Genomic DNA, 20,941 nt, shown 5'->3' with positions numbered 1-20,941 from the left:
GGGATATGACAGGGACATGACAGGGACATACAGGGACATGGCAGGGACATACAGGGATATGACAGTGACATACAGGGACATGACAGGGACATAGAGGTACATGACAGGGACATACAGGGTTATGACTGTGACATACAGGGACATGACAGGAACATGAGAGTGACATACAGGGACATGACAGGAACATGAGAGTGACATACAGGGACATGACAGGGACATGACAGAGATATCACAGGGGCATGACAGCGCTCAACCCGTCCACTAAAGGCTCGATAAGAAGCCATTAAGATGCCAGACCTGCTCATAAGATGGCACAGTATGATATTCCGGTGCTGAGGCATCACATCCCCTGAGGGACGCTGATCTCCATCCATCATCATTCTGCTCCTAATGTGGGAGACACAGACGGCGGGCAGCAGAGGAACCAGTGCAGAGACGAGCGCGCAACAGACACAGAACGGGTGAAGGATGTGAGGGAACAGCCAGATGATGGCTTATGGAGGCGTAATGGCTGAGGACAGACACATACACCACGTCGCGGTAGGTGAGGGTGTGGAGACACAGACACACCACGTCGCGGTAGGTGAGGGTGTGGAGACGCAGACACACCACGTCGCGGTTGGTGAGGGTGTGGAGACAGACACAGACTCACCACGTCGCGGTAGGTGAGGGTGTGGAGACACAGGCACAGACACACCACGTCGCGGTAGGTGAGGGTGTGGAGACAGACACAGACTCACCACGTCGCGGTAGGTGAGGGTGTGGAGACACAGACACAGACTCACCACGTCGCGGTAGGTGAGGGTGTGGAGACACAGGCACAGACACACCACGTCGCGGTAGGTGAGGGTGTGGAGACACAGACTCACCACGTCGCGGTAGGTGAGGGTGTGGACACAGGCACAGACTCACCACGTCGCGGTAGGTGAGGGTGTGGAGACAGACACAGACTCACCACGTCGCGGTAGGTGAGGGTGTGGAGACAGACACAGACTCACCACGTCGCGGTAGGTGAGGGTGTGGACACAGGCACAGACTCACCACGTCGCGGTAGGTGAGGGTGTGGAGACACAGACTCACCACGTCGCGCTAGGTGAGGGTGTGGAGAGACAGACTCACCACGTCGCGGTAGGTGAGGGTGTGGAGACAGACACAGACTCACCACGTCGCGGTAGGTGAGGGTGTGGAGACAGACACAGACTCACCACGTCGCGGTAGGTGAGGGTGTGGAGACACAGACACAGACTCACCACGTCGCGGTAGGTGAGGGTGTGGAGACACAGACACAGACACACCACGTCGCGGTAGGTGAGGGTGTGGAGACACAGACACAGACTCACCACGTCGCGGTAGGTGAGGGTGTGGAGACACAGACTCACCACGTCGCGGTAGGTGAGGGTGTGGAGACACAGACACAGACTCACCACGTCGCGGTAGGTGAGGGTGTGGAGAGACAGACTCACCACTTCGCGGTAGGTGAGGGTGTGGAGACAGACACAGATTCACCACGTCGCGGTAGGTGAGGGTGTGGAGACACAGACTCACCACGTCGCGGTAGGTGAGGGTGTGGAGACAGACACAGACTCACCACGTCGCGGTAGGTGAGGGTGTGGAGACACAGACACAGACTCACCACGTCGCGGTAGGTGAGGGTGTGGAGACACAGACACAGACTCACCACGTCGCGGTAGGTGAGGGTGTGGAGACACAGACTCACCACGTCGCGGTAGGTGAGGGTGTGGAGAGACAGACTCACCACGTCGCGGTAGGTGAGGGTGTGGAGACACAGACACAGACTCACCACGTCGCGGTAGGTGAGGGTGTGGAGACACAGACACAGACTCACCACGTCGCGGTAGGTGAGGGTGTGGAGACACAGACACAGACACACCACGTCGCTGTAGGTGAGGGTGTGGAGACACAGACTCACCACGTCGCGGTAGGTGAGGGTGTGGAGACACAGACTCACCACGTCGCGGTAGGTGAGGGTGTGGAGACAGACACAGACTCACCACGTCGCGGTAGGTGAGGGTGTGGAGACACAGACACAGACTCACCACGTCGCGGTAGGTGAGGGTGTGGAGACACAGACTCACCACGTCGCGGTAGGTGAGGGTGTGGCGGTTGGAGACGAAGGGTTCAGTGAGGACGATCATGACCAGGAACCTTATGATGAGGGAGATGACCAGGTTCCTGTGGACCCGAAGCCGGTCACACTCCAGCGTCCTGTAGGGCATTAAGTGGGGCATTATGTGGGGCATTAAATGGGTATTATGTGGGGCATAAAGTGAGGCATTATGTAGGGCATTAAGTGGGGTATCATGAAGGGCAATAAGTGGGGCATTATGTAGGGCATTAAGTGGGGCATCATGAAGGGCATTAAGTGCGGCATCATGTAGGGCATTAAGTGGGGCATTATTTGGATCATTAAGTGGGGCATTATGTGGAGCATTAAGTGGGGCATTATGAGGGCATTAAGTGGGGCATTATGTAAGTCAATGAGTGGGGCATTAAGTGGGGTATTATGTGGGGCATTATGTGGGGCATTAAGTGGAGCATTAAGTGGGGCATTATGTGGGGCATTATGTAAGGCATTATGTGGGGCATTATGTGGGGCATTTTATGAGGCATTTTGTAGGGCATTATGTGGGGCATTATGTAGAGCATTAGGTGGGGCATTAGGTGGGGCATTAGGTGGGGCATTATGTGAGTCATTATGTGGGCTATTATATAGGGCATTATGTGGGGCATTATGTAGGGCAGTATGTGGGGCATTATGTGGGGCATTTTATGAGGCATTTTGTAGGGCATTATGTGGGGCATTATGAGGGGCATTATGTAGGGCATTAGGTAGGGCATTAGATGGGGCATTACGTGAGTCATTATGTGGGCTATTATAAAGGGCATTATGTGGGGCATTATGTGGGGCATTATGTGGGGCATTAAGTGGGACATTATGTGGGACATTATATAGGGCATTAAGTGGGACATTATGTTTGGCATTATATAGGACATTATGTGGGGCATTATGTAGGTCATTATGTGGGCTATTATGTGGGGTATTATGTGGGGCATTATATGAGGCATTTTGTAGGGCATTATGTGGGGCATTATGTGGAGCATTATGTTGGGCATTATGTAGGGCATTATATGGGGCGTTAGGTGGGGCATTATGTGGGTCATTATGTGAACCATTATACAGGGCATTATGTAGGGCATTATGTGGGGCATTAAGTGGGACATTATGTGGGACATTGTATAGGGCATTATGTGGGGCATTATGTTGGGCATTATGTAGGACGTTATGTGGAGCATTATGTAGGGCATTATGTGGGGTATTATGTGGGGCATTATGCGGGCGATTATTTACGGCATTATGTTGGGCATTATATAGGGTATTATGTGGGGCATTACGTGAGGCATTATATGGGGCACTATATGGGGCATTATGTGGGGCATCATGTAGGGCAATAAGTGGGGCTTATGTGGGGCGTTATGTAGGACATTAAGTGGGTCATTATGTGGAGCATTATGTGGGGCATCATATAGGGAATTAAGTGGGGCATTATGTGGGGCATTATGTAGGCATCATGAGGGCATTGATTGGGGTTTTTGTCGGGCATTATGTGGAGCACGAAGTGGGGCATTATGTGGAACATTATGTGGGATATTATGTAGGGCATTAAGTGAAGCATTATGTGAGACATTATGTGGAGCATTAAGTGGGGCATTAAGTGGGGCATTATGTGGGGAATTATGTGGAACATTATGCGGAGCATTATGTTGGGTAATATGTTGAGCATTATGTAGAGTATTATGTGGGGCATTATGTAGGGCTTTAAGTAAGGCATTAAGTGGGGCATTCTGTGGGGCATTATGTGGGGTATCATGTAGGGCATTAAGTAGCGCATTAAGTGGGTCATTATGTGGGGTATTATGTGGGGCATCATGTAGGGTATTAAGTGGGGCATTATGTGGGGCATTATGTGAGGCATTAAGTGGGGTATCATGTGGAGCATTATGTAGGGCATTATGTAGGGCATTAAGTGGGGCATTATGTGGGGTATTATTTGGGGTATTAAGTGGGGCATTATGTGGAGCATTATGTAGGACATTATGTAGGGCATTAAGTGGAACATTATATGGGGCAATAAGTTAGGCATAATGTGGAGCATTATGTAGGGCATTATGTGGTGTATTATGTGGACCATTTTGTGGAGCATTATGTTGAGCATTATGTGGGGCATTGTGTGGTGTATTATGTGGAGCATTGTGTGGGGCATTATGTGGGTCATTATGTGGAGCATTATGTGGGGAATGATGTGGGACATAATGTGGGGCATCAAGTAGGGCATTATGTGGAGCATTATGTGGGGCATTATGTGGTGTTGTATGTGGAGCATTATGTGGGGCATTAAGTGGTAAATTACGTGGAGCATTATGTGTCGCATAATGTGGGGCATTATGTGGGGAATTATGTGGGTTATTATGTGGTATATCATGTGGAACATTATGCGGGGGCATTATGTGGGGCATTATGTGGGGTATCATATGGTGTACTTTGTGGGGGTATTATGTGGGAAATTATGAGGAGCGTTATGTGAAGCAGTATGTGGGGCACAATCTAGGGCATTATGTGGGGCATCATGTGGGGCATTATGTAGGGCATTATGTGGGGCATTATAAGGAACATTATGTGGGGCAACATGTGGAGCATTATGTAAGGCATTAAGTGCGACATTTTATGGGGCAATAAGTGGGCATTATATGGATTAGGTGTGGCATTATATGGGGCATTATGTGAGGTATTATGTTCGGCATTAAGTGGAGCATTATATGGGGCACTATTTGTGGCATTGTGTTGGGCATTATGTGGGGCATTGTGTGGGACATTATGTAGGGCATTAGTTAAGGCATTATATATGGCATTATGTGGGGCGTTATGAGGGCACTAATTGGGGCATTATGTAGGGCATTATGTTGAGCATTATATGGGGCATCATAAGAGGATTATGTGGCACATTAAGTGGGGCATTATGTGGGGTTAAGTGAGACATTATGTGGAGCATTATGTGGGGCATCATATCGGGGCATTATGTGGGGCATTATGTGGGGCAGTATGTCGTGTATTTTGTGGGTCATTATGGGGATCATTATATGGGGCATTATGTGGAGCATTGTTTGGGGCATTATGTGAAGCATTATGTAAGGCATTAAGTGGGGCATTATGTGGGACATTAAGTGGGGCATTATGTGGGGCATTATGTGGGGCATTATGTGGGGCATTATGTGGGACATTATGTGGGGCATTATGAGGCATTTTGTGGGGCATCATGTGGGGCATTATGTGGAGCATTATGAGGGGCATTATTTGTGGCATGGTGTGGGGATTATGTGGGCTATTATTTGGGGCATTATGTGGTGCATTATGTGGGGCATTATGTGGATCATTATATGGAGTGTTATGTGAGGCATTATGTGGGACATTAAGTGGTCCATTATGTGGGGATTATGTGAGGCATGAAGTGGAGCATTATGTGGGGCAATATGTGGAGCATTATGTGGGGCACTATGTGGGTCATTATGTGGATCATTATGTTGGGCGTTATGTGGAGCATTATGTGGGACATTATGTGGGGCATTATGTGAGGCATTACATGGAGAATTATGTGGGGCATTAGGTGGAGCAATGTGTGGGGCATTATGTGGAGCATTATGTGGCACATTTTGTGGGGCATTACGTGTTGCATTATGTTGGGCATTATGTTGCATTATGTTGGGGATTATGTGGAACATTATGTAGGGCATTATATGGGGCATCATGTGGGGCATTATGTGAGGCATCATGTTGGGCATTAAGTGGGGCATTATGTGGAGCATTATTTGGGGTATCATGAGGGGCATTATATGAGGCATTATATGGGGCATCATGTGGAGCATTATTTGGGCATTACGTGAGGCATTATGTGAGACATTATATGGGAAATGTTTTGGGCATTATGTGAGACATTAGATGGGAAATTTTTTTGGCATCATATGAAGCATTATGTGGAAACTTATTTGTAGCATTATGTGGGGCAAGAGGTAGGGTACCATGTCGTGCATTATATGGAGCATTTTACGGGGCATTTTGTTAGGCATTATACCGAGCGTGATATGGGGCACTATGTAGGGTAATATATGGAGTATTATATGGAACATTATGTAGGGCATTATGTGGGCCATCATTTGGAGGATTATGTGGGGTTTCATCCGGTATTATGTGGAGCATCATTTAAGGCCATGTAGGACATTATGTTGGGCATTATATGGGGTATTATGTGGGGCATTATGTGGAGCATTATGTGGAGCATTAAGTGGGGCATTATGTAGGGCATTATGTGGGGCATTATGTGGGGCATTATATCGGCCATTATATAGGTAATTTGGGGAGCATTATGTAGGGCGATCTGTGGGGCATTATGTGAAGCATTATGTAGGGTATCATGTGGGGTATCATGTGGAGCATTGTGTGGGGATATCATGTGGTGCATTATGTGGTGCATTGTGTGGGACAGTATGTGGGGCATTATGGTGCATTATGTGGTGCATTATGTGGGGTATTATGAGGGGCATTATGTGGAGCTTTATGTAGGGTATCATGTGGGGTATCATGAGGAGCATTATTTGGGGATATTATATCGTGCATTATGTGGTGCATTGTGTGGGACATTATGTGGGGCATTATGTTGCATTATGTGGTGCATTATGTGGGGTATTATGTGGGGCATTATGTGGAGTATTATGTTGGGCATTATGTAGGGCACTATGCAGAGGATTATGTTGGGCATTATGTGGCACATTAAGTGAGATATTATGTGGAGCATTATGTTGGGCATCATATGGAGCATTATATGGAGCATTATGTGAGATATTATGATGTGCATTAAGTGGTGCATTATGTGGGGCATTATGTGGGGCATTATGTGGGGCATTATGTGGGGCATTATGATGCATTATGTGGAGCATTATGTGGAGCATTATGTGGGGCATTATGTAGAACATTATGTTGGAAATATGTGGGGCATTATTTGGAGCATTATGTGGGGTATCGTATCAGGTATTACGTGGACCATTATGTGGTGTATTATGTAGGGCATTACGTAGGGCATTATGTGGGGCATTATGTGGAACATTACGTGGGACATTATGTGGGGTATTATGTGGAGCATTATGTATGGCATTATGTGTACCATTATGGGGGTATTATGTGGAGTATTATTTGGAGCATTTTGTGAGGCATTATGTGGGAAGTTTTGTGGAGCATTATGTGGGGTATTATGCTGGGCATTATGTGGGGCATTATATAGAGCTTTATGTGCGTTATTATGTGGAGCATTATGTGGAGCATTATGTGGGGTATCATGTAAAGCATTATGTGGGGCATTATGTGCGTATTTTGTGGGCATTATGTGGGGTATCATGTGGAACATTATGTGGGGTATTATGTGGGGTATTATGTGAAGCATTAGGTGAAGCATTATGTGGGATATTTTGTGAAGCATTTAGTGGGCATTATGTGCGGCATTATGTGGGGCATGATGTGGAGCTTCATGTGGGTTATTATGTCGAGTATTTTGTGGTGCATTATGTGAAGCATTATGTGGGACATTATGAGAAGCATTATGTGGGGAATTATGTGGGGTATTGTGTGAAGCATTAGGTGAAGCATTATGTGGGATATTTTGTGGAATATTAAGTAGGGTATTATGTGCGGCATTATGTGGGGCATTATGTGGAGCTTTATTTAGGGTATCATTTGGAGGATTGTGTGGAACATTATGTGGAGCAGTATGTTGGGTATTATATGAAGCATTATATGAGGCAATATGTGGGGTATTATGTGAAGCTTATGTGGGATACTTTGTGGAGCCTTAAGTGGAGTATTATGTGCGGCATTCTACGGGAGCATTATGTGGAGCTTTATGTGGGATATTATGTGGAGTGTTGTGTGGTGCATTATGTTTAGCATTATGTGGGGTATTATGTGCGGCATTATGTGGGGCATTATTTGGGGTATTGTGTGAAGCATTAGGTGAAGCATTATGTGGGATATTTTGTGGAGCATTAGGTGGTGTATTACGTGCGGCATTATGTGGGGCATTATGTGGAGCTTCATTTGGGTTATTATGTAGATTATTGTGTGAGGCATTATGTGGAGCATTATGTGAGGTATTATGTAAACCATTATGTGGGGTATTATGTGGGGTATCATTAAATTTTAGGGAGAATAAAAAGATGTTTAGGAAGGAGGTAAATAAAGTGCGTAAGACAAGGGAGCAAATGGGAACTTCAGTGAAGGGCGCAAATGGGGAGGTGATAACAAGTAGTGGTGATGTGAGAAGGAGATGGAGTGAGTATTTTGAAGGTTTGTTGAATGTGTTTGATGATAGAGTGGCAGATATAGGGTGTTTTGGTCGAGGTGGTGTGCAAAGTGAGAGGGTTAGGGAAAATGATTTGGTAAACAGAGAAGAGTTAGTGAAAGCTTTGCGGAAGATGAAAGCCGGCAAGGCAGCAGGTTTGGATGGTATTGCAGTGGAATTTATTAAAAAAGGGGGTGACTGTATTGTTGACTGGTTGGTAAGGTTATTTAATGTATGTATGACTCATGGTGAGGTGCCTGAGGATTGGCGGAATGCGTGCATAGTGCCATTGTACAAAGGCAAAGGGGATAAGAGTAAATGCTCAAATTACAGAGGTATAAGTTAGTTGAGTATTCCTGGTAAATTATATGGAAGGGTATTGATTGAGAGGGTGAAGGCATGTACAGAGCATCAGATTGGGGAAGAGCAGTGTGGTTTCAGAAGTGGTAGAGGATGTGTGGATCAGGTGTTTGCTTTGAAGAATGTATGTGAGAAATACTTAGAAAAGCAAATGGATTTGTATGTAGCATTTATGGATCTGGAGAAGGCATATGATAGAGTTGATAGAGATGCTCTGTGGAAGGTATTAAGAATATATGGTGTGGGAGGAAAGTTGTTAGATGCAGTGAAAAGTTTTTATCGAGGATGTAAGGCATGTGTACGTGTAGGAAGAGAGGAAAGTGATTGGTTCTCAGTGAATGTAGGTTTGCGGCAGGGGTGTGTGATGTCTCCATGGTTGTTTAATTTGTTTATGGATGGGGTTGTTAGGGAGGTAAATGCAAGAGTCCTGGAAAGAGGGGCAAGTATGAAGTCTGTTGGGGATGAGAGAGCTTGGGAAGTGAGTCAGTTGTTGTTCGCTGATGATACAGCGCTGGTGGCTGATTCATGTGAGAAACTGCAGAAGCTGGTGACTGAGTTTGGTAAAGTGTGTGGAAGAAGAAAGTTAAGAGTAAATGTGAATAAGAGCAAGGTTATTAGGTACAGTAGGGTTGAGGGTCAAGTCAATTGGGAAGTGAGTTTGAATGGAGAAAAACTGGAGGAAGTGAAGTGTTTTAGATATCTGGGAGTGGATCTGGCAGCGGATGGAACCATGGAAGCGGAAGTGGATCATAGGGTGGGGGAGGGGGCGAAAATTCTGGGGGCCTTGAAGAATGTGTGGAAGTCGAGAACATTATCTCGGAAAGCAAAAATGGGTATGTTTGAAGGAATAGTGGTTCCAACAATGTTGTATGGTTGCGAGGCGTGGGCTATGGATAGAGTTGTGCGCAGGAGGATGGATGTGCTGGAAATGAGATGTTTGAGGACAATGTGTGGTGTGAGGTGGTTTGATCGAGTGAGTAACGTAAGGGTAAGAGAGATGTGTGGAAATAAAAAGAGCGTGGTTGAGAGAGCAGAAGAGGGTGTTTTGAAGTGGTTTGGGCACATGGAGAGAATGAGTGAGGAAAGATTGACCAAGAGGATATATGTGTCGGAGGTGGAGGGAACGAGGAGAAGAGGGAGACCAAATTGGAGGTGGAAAGATGGAGTGAAAAAGATTTTGTGTGATCGGGGCCTGAACATGCAGGAGGGTGAAAGGAGGGCAAGGAATAGAGTGAATTGGAGCGATGTGGTATACCGGGGTTGACGTGCTGTCAGTGGATTGAATCAAGGCATGTGAAGCGTCTGGGGTAAACCATGGAAAGCTGTGTAGGTATGTATATTTGCGTGTGTGGACGTATGTATATACATGTGTATGGGGGGGGGGGGGGTTGGGCCATTTCTTTCGTCTGTTTCCTTGCGCTACCTCGCAAACGCGGGAGACAGCGACAAAGTATAAAAAAAAAAAAAAAAAAAAAAAAAATATATATATATATATATATATATATATATATATATATATATATATATATATATATATATATATATATATATATATATATATATATATATATATATTTTTTTTTTTTTTTTTTTATACTTTGTCGCTGTCTCCCGCGTTTGCGAGGTAGCGCAAGGAAACAGACGAAAGAAATGGCCCAACCCCCCCCCTCCCCATACACATGTACATACACACGTCCACACACGCAAATATACATACCTATACCTACACAGCTTTCCATGGTTTACCCCAGACGCTTCACATGCCTTGATTCACTCCACTGACAGCACGTCAACCCCTGTATACCACATCGCTCCAATTCACTCTATTCCTTGCCCTCCTTACACCCTCCTCCATGTTCAGGCCCCGATCACACAAAATCTTTTTCACTCCATCTTTCCACCTCCAATTTGGTCTCCCTCTTCTCCTCGTTCCCTCAACCTCCGACACATATATCCTCTTGGTCAATCTTTCCTCACTCATTCTCTCCATGTGTCCAAACCATTTCAAAACACCCTCTTCTGCTCTCTCAACCACGCTCTTTTTATTTCCACACATCTCTCTTACCCTTACGTTACTTACTCGATCAAACCACCTCACACCACACATTGTCCTCAAACATCTCATTTCCAGCACATCCATCCTCCTGCGCACAACTCCATCCACAGCCCACGCCTCGCAACCATACAACATTGTTGGAACCACTATTCCTTCAAACATACCCATTTTTGCTTTCCGAGATAATGTTCTCGACTTCCACACATTTTTCAAGGCTCCCAAAATTTTCGCCCCCTCCCCCACCCTATGATCCACTTCCGCTTCCATTCTTCCATCCGCTGACAGATCCACTCCCAGATATCTAAAACACTTCACTTCCTCCAGTTTTTCTCCATTCAAACTCACCTCCCAATTGACTTGACCCTCAACCCTACTGTACCTAATAACCTTGCTCTTATTCACATTCACTCTTAACTTTCTTCTTCCACACACTTTACCAAACTCAGTCACCAGCTTCTGCAGTTTCTCACATGAATCAGCCACCAGCGCTGTATCGTCAGCGAACAACAACTGACTCACTTCCCAAGCTCTCTCATCCCCAACAGACTTCATACTTGCCCCTCTTTCCAGGACTCTTGCATTTACCTCCCTAACAACCCCATCCATAAACAAATTAAACAACCATGGAGACATCACACACCCCTGCCGCAAACCTACATTCACTGAGAACCAATCACTTTCCTCTCTTCCTACACGTACACAGGAGGTCAAGAGAAAGGTGCAAGAGGTGAAAAAAAGGGCAAATGAGAGTTGGGGTGAGAGACTATCAGTAAATTTTAGGGAGAATAAAAAGATGTTCTGGAAGGAGGTAAATAGGGTGCGTAAGACAAGGGAGCAAATGGGAACTTCAGTGAAGGGCGTAAATGGGGAGGTGATAACAAGTAGTGGTGATGTGAGAAGGAGATGGAATGAGTATTTTGAAGGTTTGTTGAATGTGTCTGATGACAGAGTGGCAGATATAGGGTGTTTTGGTCGAGGTGGTGTGCAAAGTGAGAGGGTTAGGGAAAATTATTTGGTAAACAGAGAAGAGGTAGTAAAAGCTTTGCGGAAGATGAAAGCCGGCAAGGCAGCAGGTTTGGATGGTATTGCAGTGGAATTTATTAAAAAAGGGGGTGACTGTATTGTTGACTGGTTGGTAAGGTTATTTAATGTATGTATGACTCATGGTGAGGTGCCTGAGGATTGGCGGAATGCGTGCATAGTGCCATTGTACAAAGGCAAAAGGGATAAGAGTGAGTGCTCAAATTACAGAGGTATAAGTTTGTTGAGTATTCCTGGTAAATTATATGGGAGGGTATTGATTGAGAGGGTGAAGGCATGTACAGAGCATCAGATTGGGGAAGAGCAGTGCGGTTTCAGAAGTGGTAGAGGATGTGTGGATCAGGTGTTTGCTTTGAAGAATGTATGTGAGAAATACTTAGAAAAGCAAATGGATTTGTATGTAGCATTTATGGATCTGGAGAAGGCATATGATAGAGTTGATAGAGATGCTCTGTGGAAGGTATTAAGAATATATGGTGTGGGAGGCAAGTTGTTAGAAGCAGTGAAAAGTTTTTATCGAGGATATATATATATATATATATATATATATATATATATATATATATATATATATATATATATATATATATATATATATATATATATATATGTATATATATATATATATATATATATATATATACATATATATATATATATATATATATATATACATATATATATATATATATATATATATATATATATATATATATATATATATATATATATATATATATATATATATATATATATATATGTATATATATATATATATATATATATGTATATATATATATATATATATATATATATATATATATATATATATATATATATATATATATATATATATATATATATATATATATATATATATATACTTTGTCGCTGCCTCCCGCGTTAGCGAGGTAGCGCAAGGAAAAAGACGAAATAATGGCCTAACCCACCCACATACACATGTATAAACATACACGTCCACACGCGCACATACACATACCTATACATTTCAACGTATACATGTGTATACATACACAGACATATACATATCTACAAATGTACATAATTCATACTTGCTGCATTTATTCATTCTTGTCGCCACCCCACCACACAGGAAAAGACACCAAAGGCCACATTCGTTCACACTCAGTCTCTAGCTGTCATGTATAAGGCACCAAAACCACAGTTCCCTTTCCACATCCAGGCCCCACAAAACTTTCCATGGTTTACCCCAGCCGCTTCACATGCCCTGGTTCAATCCATTGACAGCGCGTCGACCCCGGAATACCACATCGTTCCAATTCAAGCTATTCCTTGCACGCCTTTCACTCTCCTGCATGTTCAGGCCCTGATCGCTCAAAATCTTTTTCACTCCATCTTTCCACCTCCAATTTGGTCTCCCACTTCTCGTTCCCTCCACCTTTGACACATATATCCTCTTTGTCAATCTTTCCTCACTCATTCTCTCCATGTAACCAAACCACTTCAATACACCCACTTCTGCTCTCTCAACCACAGTCTTTTTTATAACCACACATTGCTCTTACCCTCTCATTACTTACTGGATCAAACCACCTCACACCACATATTGCTCTCAGACATCTCATTTTCAACACATCCACCCTTCTTTACACAACCCTATCTATACCCCACACCTCGCAACAATATAACATTATTGGAACCACTATTCCTTCAAACGCACCCATTTTTGCTTTCCGAGATAATGTTCTCCCCTTCCACACATTTTTCAATGATCCCAGATCCTTCGAACCCTCCCCCACCCTGTGACTCACTTCCGCTTCCATGATTCCATCCGCTGCACTATCCACTCCGAGATATCTAAAACACTTCACTTCCTCCAGTTCATCTCTATTCAAACCTAACTCCCAAATGACTTGTCTCTTAGCCATACTGTACCTAATAATCTTGCTTTTATTCACATTTACTCTCAGCTTTCTTCTTTCACACACTTTACCAAACTCAGTCACCAGCTTCTGCAGTTTCTCACATGAATCAGCCACCAGCGCTGTATTATCAGCGAACAACACCTGACTCACTTCCCAAGCTCTCTCATCCACAACAGACTGCATGCTTACCCCTCTTTCCAAAACTCTTGCATTCACCTCCCTAACAACCCCATCCATAAACAAATTAAACAACCATGGAGACATCACGCACCCCTGCCGCTAACCTACATTCACTGAGAACCAATCACTTTCCTCTCTTCCTACACGTACACATGCCTTACATCCTCGATAAAAACTTTTCACTGCTTCCAACAACTTGCCTCTCACACCATATATTCTTAATACCTTCCACAAAGCATCTCTATCAACTCTGTCATATGCCTTTTCCAGATCCATAAATGCTACATACAAATCCATTTGCTTTTCTAAGTATTTCTCACATACATTCTTCAAAGCAAACACCTGATCCACACATCCTCTACCACTTCTGAAAGCACACTGCTCTTCCCCAATATGATGCTCTTTTTTATACATGCCATCACCCTCTCAATCAATACCCTCCGATATAATTTCTCAGGAATACTCAACAAACTTATACCTCTGTAATTTGAGCACTCACTCTTATCCCCTTTGCCTTTGTACAATGGCACTATGCACGCATTCAGCCAATCCTCAGGCACCTCACCATGAGTCATACATACATTAAATAACCTTACCAACCAGTCAACAACACAGTCACCCCCTTATTTAATAAATTCCACTGCAATACCATCCAAACCTGTTGCCTTGCCGGCTTTCATCTTCCGTAAAGCTTTTACTACCTGTTCTCTGTTTACCAAATCATTTTCCCTAACCCTCTCTCTTTGCACACCACCTCGACCAAAACACCCTATATCTGCCACTCTATCATCAAACACATTCAACAAACCTTCAAAATACTCACTCCATCTCCTTCTCACATCACCACTACTTGTTATCACCTCCCCATTTGCGCCCTTCACTGAAGTTCCCATTTGCTCCCTTGTCTTTTTAATTTTCCAAAAGAAGGAACAGAGAAGGGGGTCAGGTGAGGATATTCCCTCTAAGGCCCAGTTCTCTGTTCTTAACGCTACCTCGCTAGCGCGGGAAATGGCAAATAGTATGAAAAAAAATATATATATATATATATATATATATATATATATATATATATATATATATATATATATATATATATATATATGTATATATATATATATATATATATATATATATATATATATATATATATATATATGTATATAAATATTTATTCATTTATTTATTTTGCTTTGTCGCTGTCTCCCGCGTTAGCGAGGTAGCGCAAGGAAACACGAAAGAATGGCCCAACCCGCCCACATACACATGTATATACATACACGTCCACCCACGCAAATATACATACCTATACATCTCAGTATAAACATATATATACACATGTACATAATTCATACTGTCTGCCTATATTTGTTCCCATCGCCAGCCCGCCACACATGGAATAACAACCCCCTCCCCCCTCATGTGTGCGAGGTAGCGCTAGGAAAAGACATCAAAGGCCCCATTCCTTCACACTCAGTCTCTAGCTGTCATGTAATAATGCACCGAAACTACAGCTCCCTTTCCACATCCAGGCCCCACACAACTTTCCATGGTTTACCCCAGACGTTTCACATGCCCTGATTCAATCCATTGAAAGCACGTCCACCCCGGTATACCACATCGATCCAATTCACCCTATTCCTTGCCCGCCTTTCACCCTCCTGCATGTTTAGACCCCGATAACTCAAAATCTTTTTCACTTCATCTTTCCACCTCCAATTTGGTCTCCCACTTCTCCTCGTTCCCTCCACCTTCGACACATATATCCTCTTGGTCAATCTTTCCTCACTCATTCTCTCCATGTGCCCAAACCATTTCAAAACACCCTCTTCTATTCTCCCAACCACACTCTTTTTATTTCCACACATCTCTCTTACCCTTACATTACTTACTCGATCAAACCACCTCACACCACATATTGTCCTCAAACATCTCATTTCCAGCACATCCACCCTCCTGCGCACAACTCTATCCATAGCCCACGCCTCGCAACCATACAACATTGGTGGAACCACTATTCCTTCAAACATACCCATTTTTGCTTTCCGAGATAATGTTCTCGACTTCCACATATTCTTCAAGGCTCCCAGGATTTTCGCCCCCTCCCCCACCCTATGATTCACCTCCGCTTCCATGGTTCCATCCGCTGCCAGATCCACTCCCAGATATCTAAAACACTTTACTTCCTCCAGTTTTTCTCCATTCAAACTTACCTCCCAATTGACTTGACCCTCAACCCTAATGTACCTAATAACCTTGCTCTTATTCACATTTACTCTTAACTTTCTTCTTTTACACACTGTACCAAACTCAGTCACCAGCTTCTGCAGTTTCTCACATGAAGCAGTCGCCAGCGCTGTATCATCATTGGACAACAACTGACTCACTTCCCAAGCTCTCTCATCAACAACAGACTTCATACTTACCCCTCTTTCCTAAACTCTTGCATTCACCTCCCTAACAACCCCATCCATAAACAAATTAAACAACCATGGAGACATCACACACCCCTGCCGCAAACCTACATTCACTGAGAAACAATCACTTTCCTCTCTTCCTACACGTACACATGCCTTACATCCTTGATAAAAACTTTTCACTGCTTCTAACAACTTGCTTCCCACACCATATATTCTTAGTACCTTCCACAAAGCATCTCTATCAACTCTATCATATGCCTTCTCCAGATCCATAAATGCTACATACAAATCCATTTGCTTTTCTAAGTATTTCTCACATACATTCTTCAAAGAAAACACCTGATCCACACATCCTCTACCACTTTTAAACCACAGTGCTCTTCCTCAATCTGATGCTCTGTACATGCCGTCACCCTCTCAATCAATACCCTCCCATACAATTTACCAGGAATACTCAACAAATTCATACCTCTGTAATTTGAGCACTCAATCTTATCCCCTTTGCGTTCGTACAATGGCACTATGCACGCATTCCGCCAGTCCATAGGCACCTCACCATGAATCATACATTCATTAAATAACCTTACCAACCAGTCAACAATATAGTCGCCTCTTTTTTAATAAATTCCACTGCTATACCATCCAAACCTGCTGCCTTGACGGCTTTCATCTTCCGGAAAGCTTTAACTACCTCTTCTCTGTTTAACAAATCATATATATATATATATACATATATATATATATATATATATATATATATATATATATATATATATATATATATATATATATATATTATTTATATCTTATTATACTTTGTCGCTGTCTCCCGCGTTTGCGAGGTAGCGCAAGGAAACAGACGAAAGAAATGGCCCCCCCCCCCATACACATGTATATACATACGTCCACACACGCAAATATACATACCTACACAGCTTTCCATGGTTTACCCCAGACGCTTCACATGCCTTGATTCAATCCACTGACAGCACGTCAACCCCGGTATACCACATCGCTCCAATTCACTCTATTCCTTGCCCTCCTTTCACCCTCCTGCATGTTCAGGCCCCGATCACACAAAATCTTTTTCACTCCATCTCTCCACCTCCAATTTGGTCTCCCTCTTCTCCTCGTTCCCTCGACCTCCGACACATATATCCTCTTGGTCAATCTTTCCTCACTCATTCTCTCCATGTGCCCAAAACATTTCAAAACACCCTCTTCTGCTCTCTCAACCACGCTCTTTTTATTTCCACACATCTCTCTTACCCTTACGTTACTTACTCGATCAAACCACCTCACACCACACATTGTCCTCAAACATCTCATTTCCAGCACATCCATCCCTCCTGCGCACAACTCTATCCATAGCCCACGCCTCGCAACCATACAACATTGTTGGAACCACTATTCCTTCAAACATACCCATTTTTGCTTTCCGAGATAATGTTCTCGACTTCCACACATTCTTCAAGGCTCCCAGGAATTTTCGCCCCCTCCCCCACCCTATGATCCACCTTCCGCTTCCATGGTTCCATCCGCTGCCAGATCCACTCCCAGATATCTAAAACACTTCACTTCCTCCAGTTTTTCTCCATTCAAACTCACCTCCCAATTGAATTGACCCTCAACCCTACTGTACCTAATAACCTTGCTCTTATTCACATTTACTCTTAACTTTCTTCTTTCACACACTTTACCAAACTCAGTCACCAGCTTCTGCAGTTTCTCACATGAATCAGCGCCAGCGCTGTATCATCATTGGACAACAACTGACTCACTTCCCAAGCTCTCTCATCAACAACAGACTTCATACTTACCCCTCTTTCCTAAACTCTTGCATTCACCTCCCTAACAACCCCATCCATAAACAAATTAAACAACCATGGAGACATCACACACCCCTGCCGCAAACCTACATTCACTGAGAAACAATCACTTTCCTCTCTTCCTACACGTACACATGCCTTACATCCTTGATAAAAACTTTTCACTGCTTCTAACAACTTGCTTCCCACACCATATATTCTTAGTACCTTCCACAAAGCATCTCTATCAACTCTATCATATGCCTTCTCCAGATCCATAAATGCTACATACAAATCCATTTGCTTTTCTAAGTATTTCTCACATACATTCTTCAAAGAAAACACCTGATCCACACATCCTCTACCACTTTTAAACCACAGTGCTCTTCCTCAATCTGATGCTCTGTACATGCCTTCACCCTCTCAATCAATACCCTCCCATACAATTTACCAGGAATACTCAACAAATTCATACCTCTGTAATTTGAGCACTCAATCTTATCCCCTTTGCGTTCGTACAATGGCACTATGCACGCATTCCGCCAGTCCATAGGCACCTCACCATGAATCATACATTCATTAAATAACCTTACCAACCAGTCAACAATATAGTCGCCTCTTTTTTAATAAATTCCACTGCTATACCATCCAAACCTGCTGCCTTGACGGCTTTCATCTTCCGGAAAGCTTTAACTACCTCTTCTCTGTTTAACAAATCATATATATATATATATACATATATATATATATATATATATATATATATATATATATATATATATATATATATATATATATATATTATTTATATCTTATTATACTTTGTCGCTGTCTCCCGCGTTTGCGAGGTAGCGCAAGGAAACAGACGAAAGAAATGGCCCCCCCCCATACACATGTATATACATACGTCCACACACGCAAATATACATACCTACACAGCTTTCCATGGTTTACCCCAGACGCTTCACATGCCTTGATTCAATCCACTGACAGCACGTCAACCCCGGTATACCACATCGCTCCAATTCACTCTATTCCTTGCCCTCCTTTCACCCTCCTCCATGTTCAGGCCCCGATCACACAAAATCTTTTTCACTCCATCTCTCCACCTCCAATTTGGTCTCCCTCTTCTCCTCGTTCCCTCGACCTCCGACACATATATCCTCTTGGTCAATCTTTCCTCACTCATTCTCTCCATGTGCCCAAAACACTTCAAAACACCCTCTTCTGCTCTCTCAACCACGCTCTTTTTATTTCCACACATCTCTCTTACCCCTACGTTACTCACTCGATCAAACCACCTCACACCACACATTGTCCTCAAACATCTCATTTCCAGCACATCCATCCTCCTGCGCACAACTCCATCCATAGCACACGCCTCGCAACCATACAACATTGTTGGAACCACTATTCCTTCAAACATACCCATTTTTGCTTTCCGAGATAATGTTCTCGACTTCCACACATTCTTCAAGGCCCCGAGAACTTTCGCCCCCTCCCCCACCCTATGATCCACTTCCGCTTCCATGGTTCCATCCGCTGCCAGATCCACTCCCAGATATCTAAAACACTTCACTTCCTCCAGTTTTTCTCCATTCAAACTCACCTCCCAATTGACTTGACCCTCAACCCTACTGTATCTAATAACCTTGCTCTTATTCACATTTACTCTTAACTTTCTTCTTCCACACACTTTACCAAACTCAGTCACCAGCTTCTGCAGTTTCTCACATGAATCAGCCACCAGCGCTGTATCATCAGCGAACAACAACTGACTCACTTCCCAAGCTCTCTCATCCCCAACAGACTTCATACTTGCCCCTCTTTCCAAAACTCTTGCATATACCTCCCTAACAACCCCATCCATAAACAAATTAAACAACCATGGAGACATCACACACCCCTGCCGCTAACCTACATTCACTGAGAACCAATCACTTTCCTCTCTTCCTACACGTACACATGCCTTACATCCTCGATAAAAGCTTTTCACTGCTTCTAACAACTTTCCTCCCACACCATATATTCTTAATACCTTCCACAGAGCATCTCTATCAACTCTATCATATGCCTTCTCCAGATCCATAAATGCTACATACAAATCCATTTGCTTTTCTAAGTATTTCTCACATACATTCTTCAAAGCAAACACCTGATCCACACATCCTCTACCACTTCTGAAACCACACTGCTCTTCCCCAATCTGATGCTCTGTACATGCCTTCACCCTCTCAATCAATACCCTCCCATATAATTTACCAGGAATACTCAACAAACTTATCCTCTGTAATTTGAGCACTCACTCTTATCCCCTTTGCCTTTGTACAATGGCACTATGCACGCATTCCGCCAATCCTCAGGCACCTCACCATGAGTCATACATACATTAAGTAACCTTACCAACCATCCAACAATACAGTCACCCCCTTTTTTTAATAAATTCCACTGCAATACCATCCAAACCTGCTGCCTTGCCGGCTTTCATCTTCCGCAAAGCTTTCACTACCTCTTCTCTGTTTACCAAATCATTTTCCCTAACCCTCTCACTTTGCACACCACCTCGACCAAAACACCCTATATCTGCCACTCTATCATCAAACACATTCAACAAACCTTCAAAATACTCACTCCATCTCCTCACATCACCACTACTTGTTATCACCTCCCCATTTGCGCCCTTCACTGAAGTTCCCATTTGCTCCCTTGTCTTACGCACTTTATTTACCTCCTTCCAGAACATCTTTTTATTCTCCCTAAAATTTAATGA

The 20,941-nt window shown here is 43.6% G+C and overlaps 1 protein-coding gene across 1 annotated transcript in view; it reads right to left on the bottom strand.

The window, feature by feature from the left end:
• Positions 1–1,459: 1,459 nt before the first annotated feature.
• Positions 1,460–20,941, bottom strand: part of LOC139763960 (PDF receptor-like) — a 464,711-nt gene continuing 445,229 nt past the window's right edge. Inside the window, exons 6-7 of the mRNA XM_071690441.1 lie at positions 2,058–2,226; positions 1,460–1,465 (exon numbers count right to left, since the gene is read on the bottom strand). Coding sequence (XP_071546542.1) covers positions 1,460–1,465; positions 2,058–2,226 — 175 coding nt within the window. The remainder of the gene's footprint in view (positions 1,466–2,057; positions 2,227–20,941) is intronic.

The sequence above is a fragment of the Panulirus ornatus genome, chromosome 48 (genome assembly GCF_036320965.1).
Source record: "Panulirus ornatus isolate Po-2019 chromosome 48, ASM3632096v1, whole genome shotgun sequence".
Classification (NCBI taxonomy): domain Eukaryota; kingdom Metazoa; phylum Arthropoda; class Malacostraca; order Decapoda; family Palinuridae; genus Panulirus; species Panulirus ornatus.
Note: the sequence above shows the minus strand (reverse complement) of the source record. Positions and strands in the feature narration are given on the sequence as shown.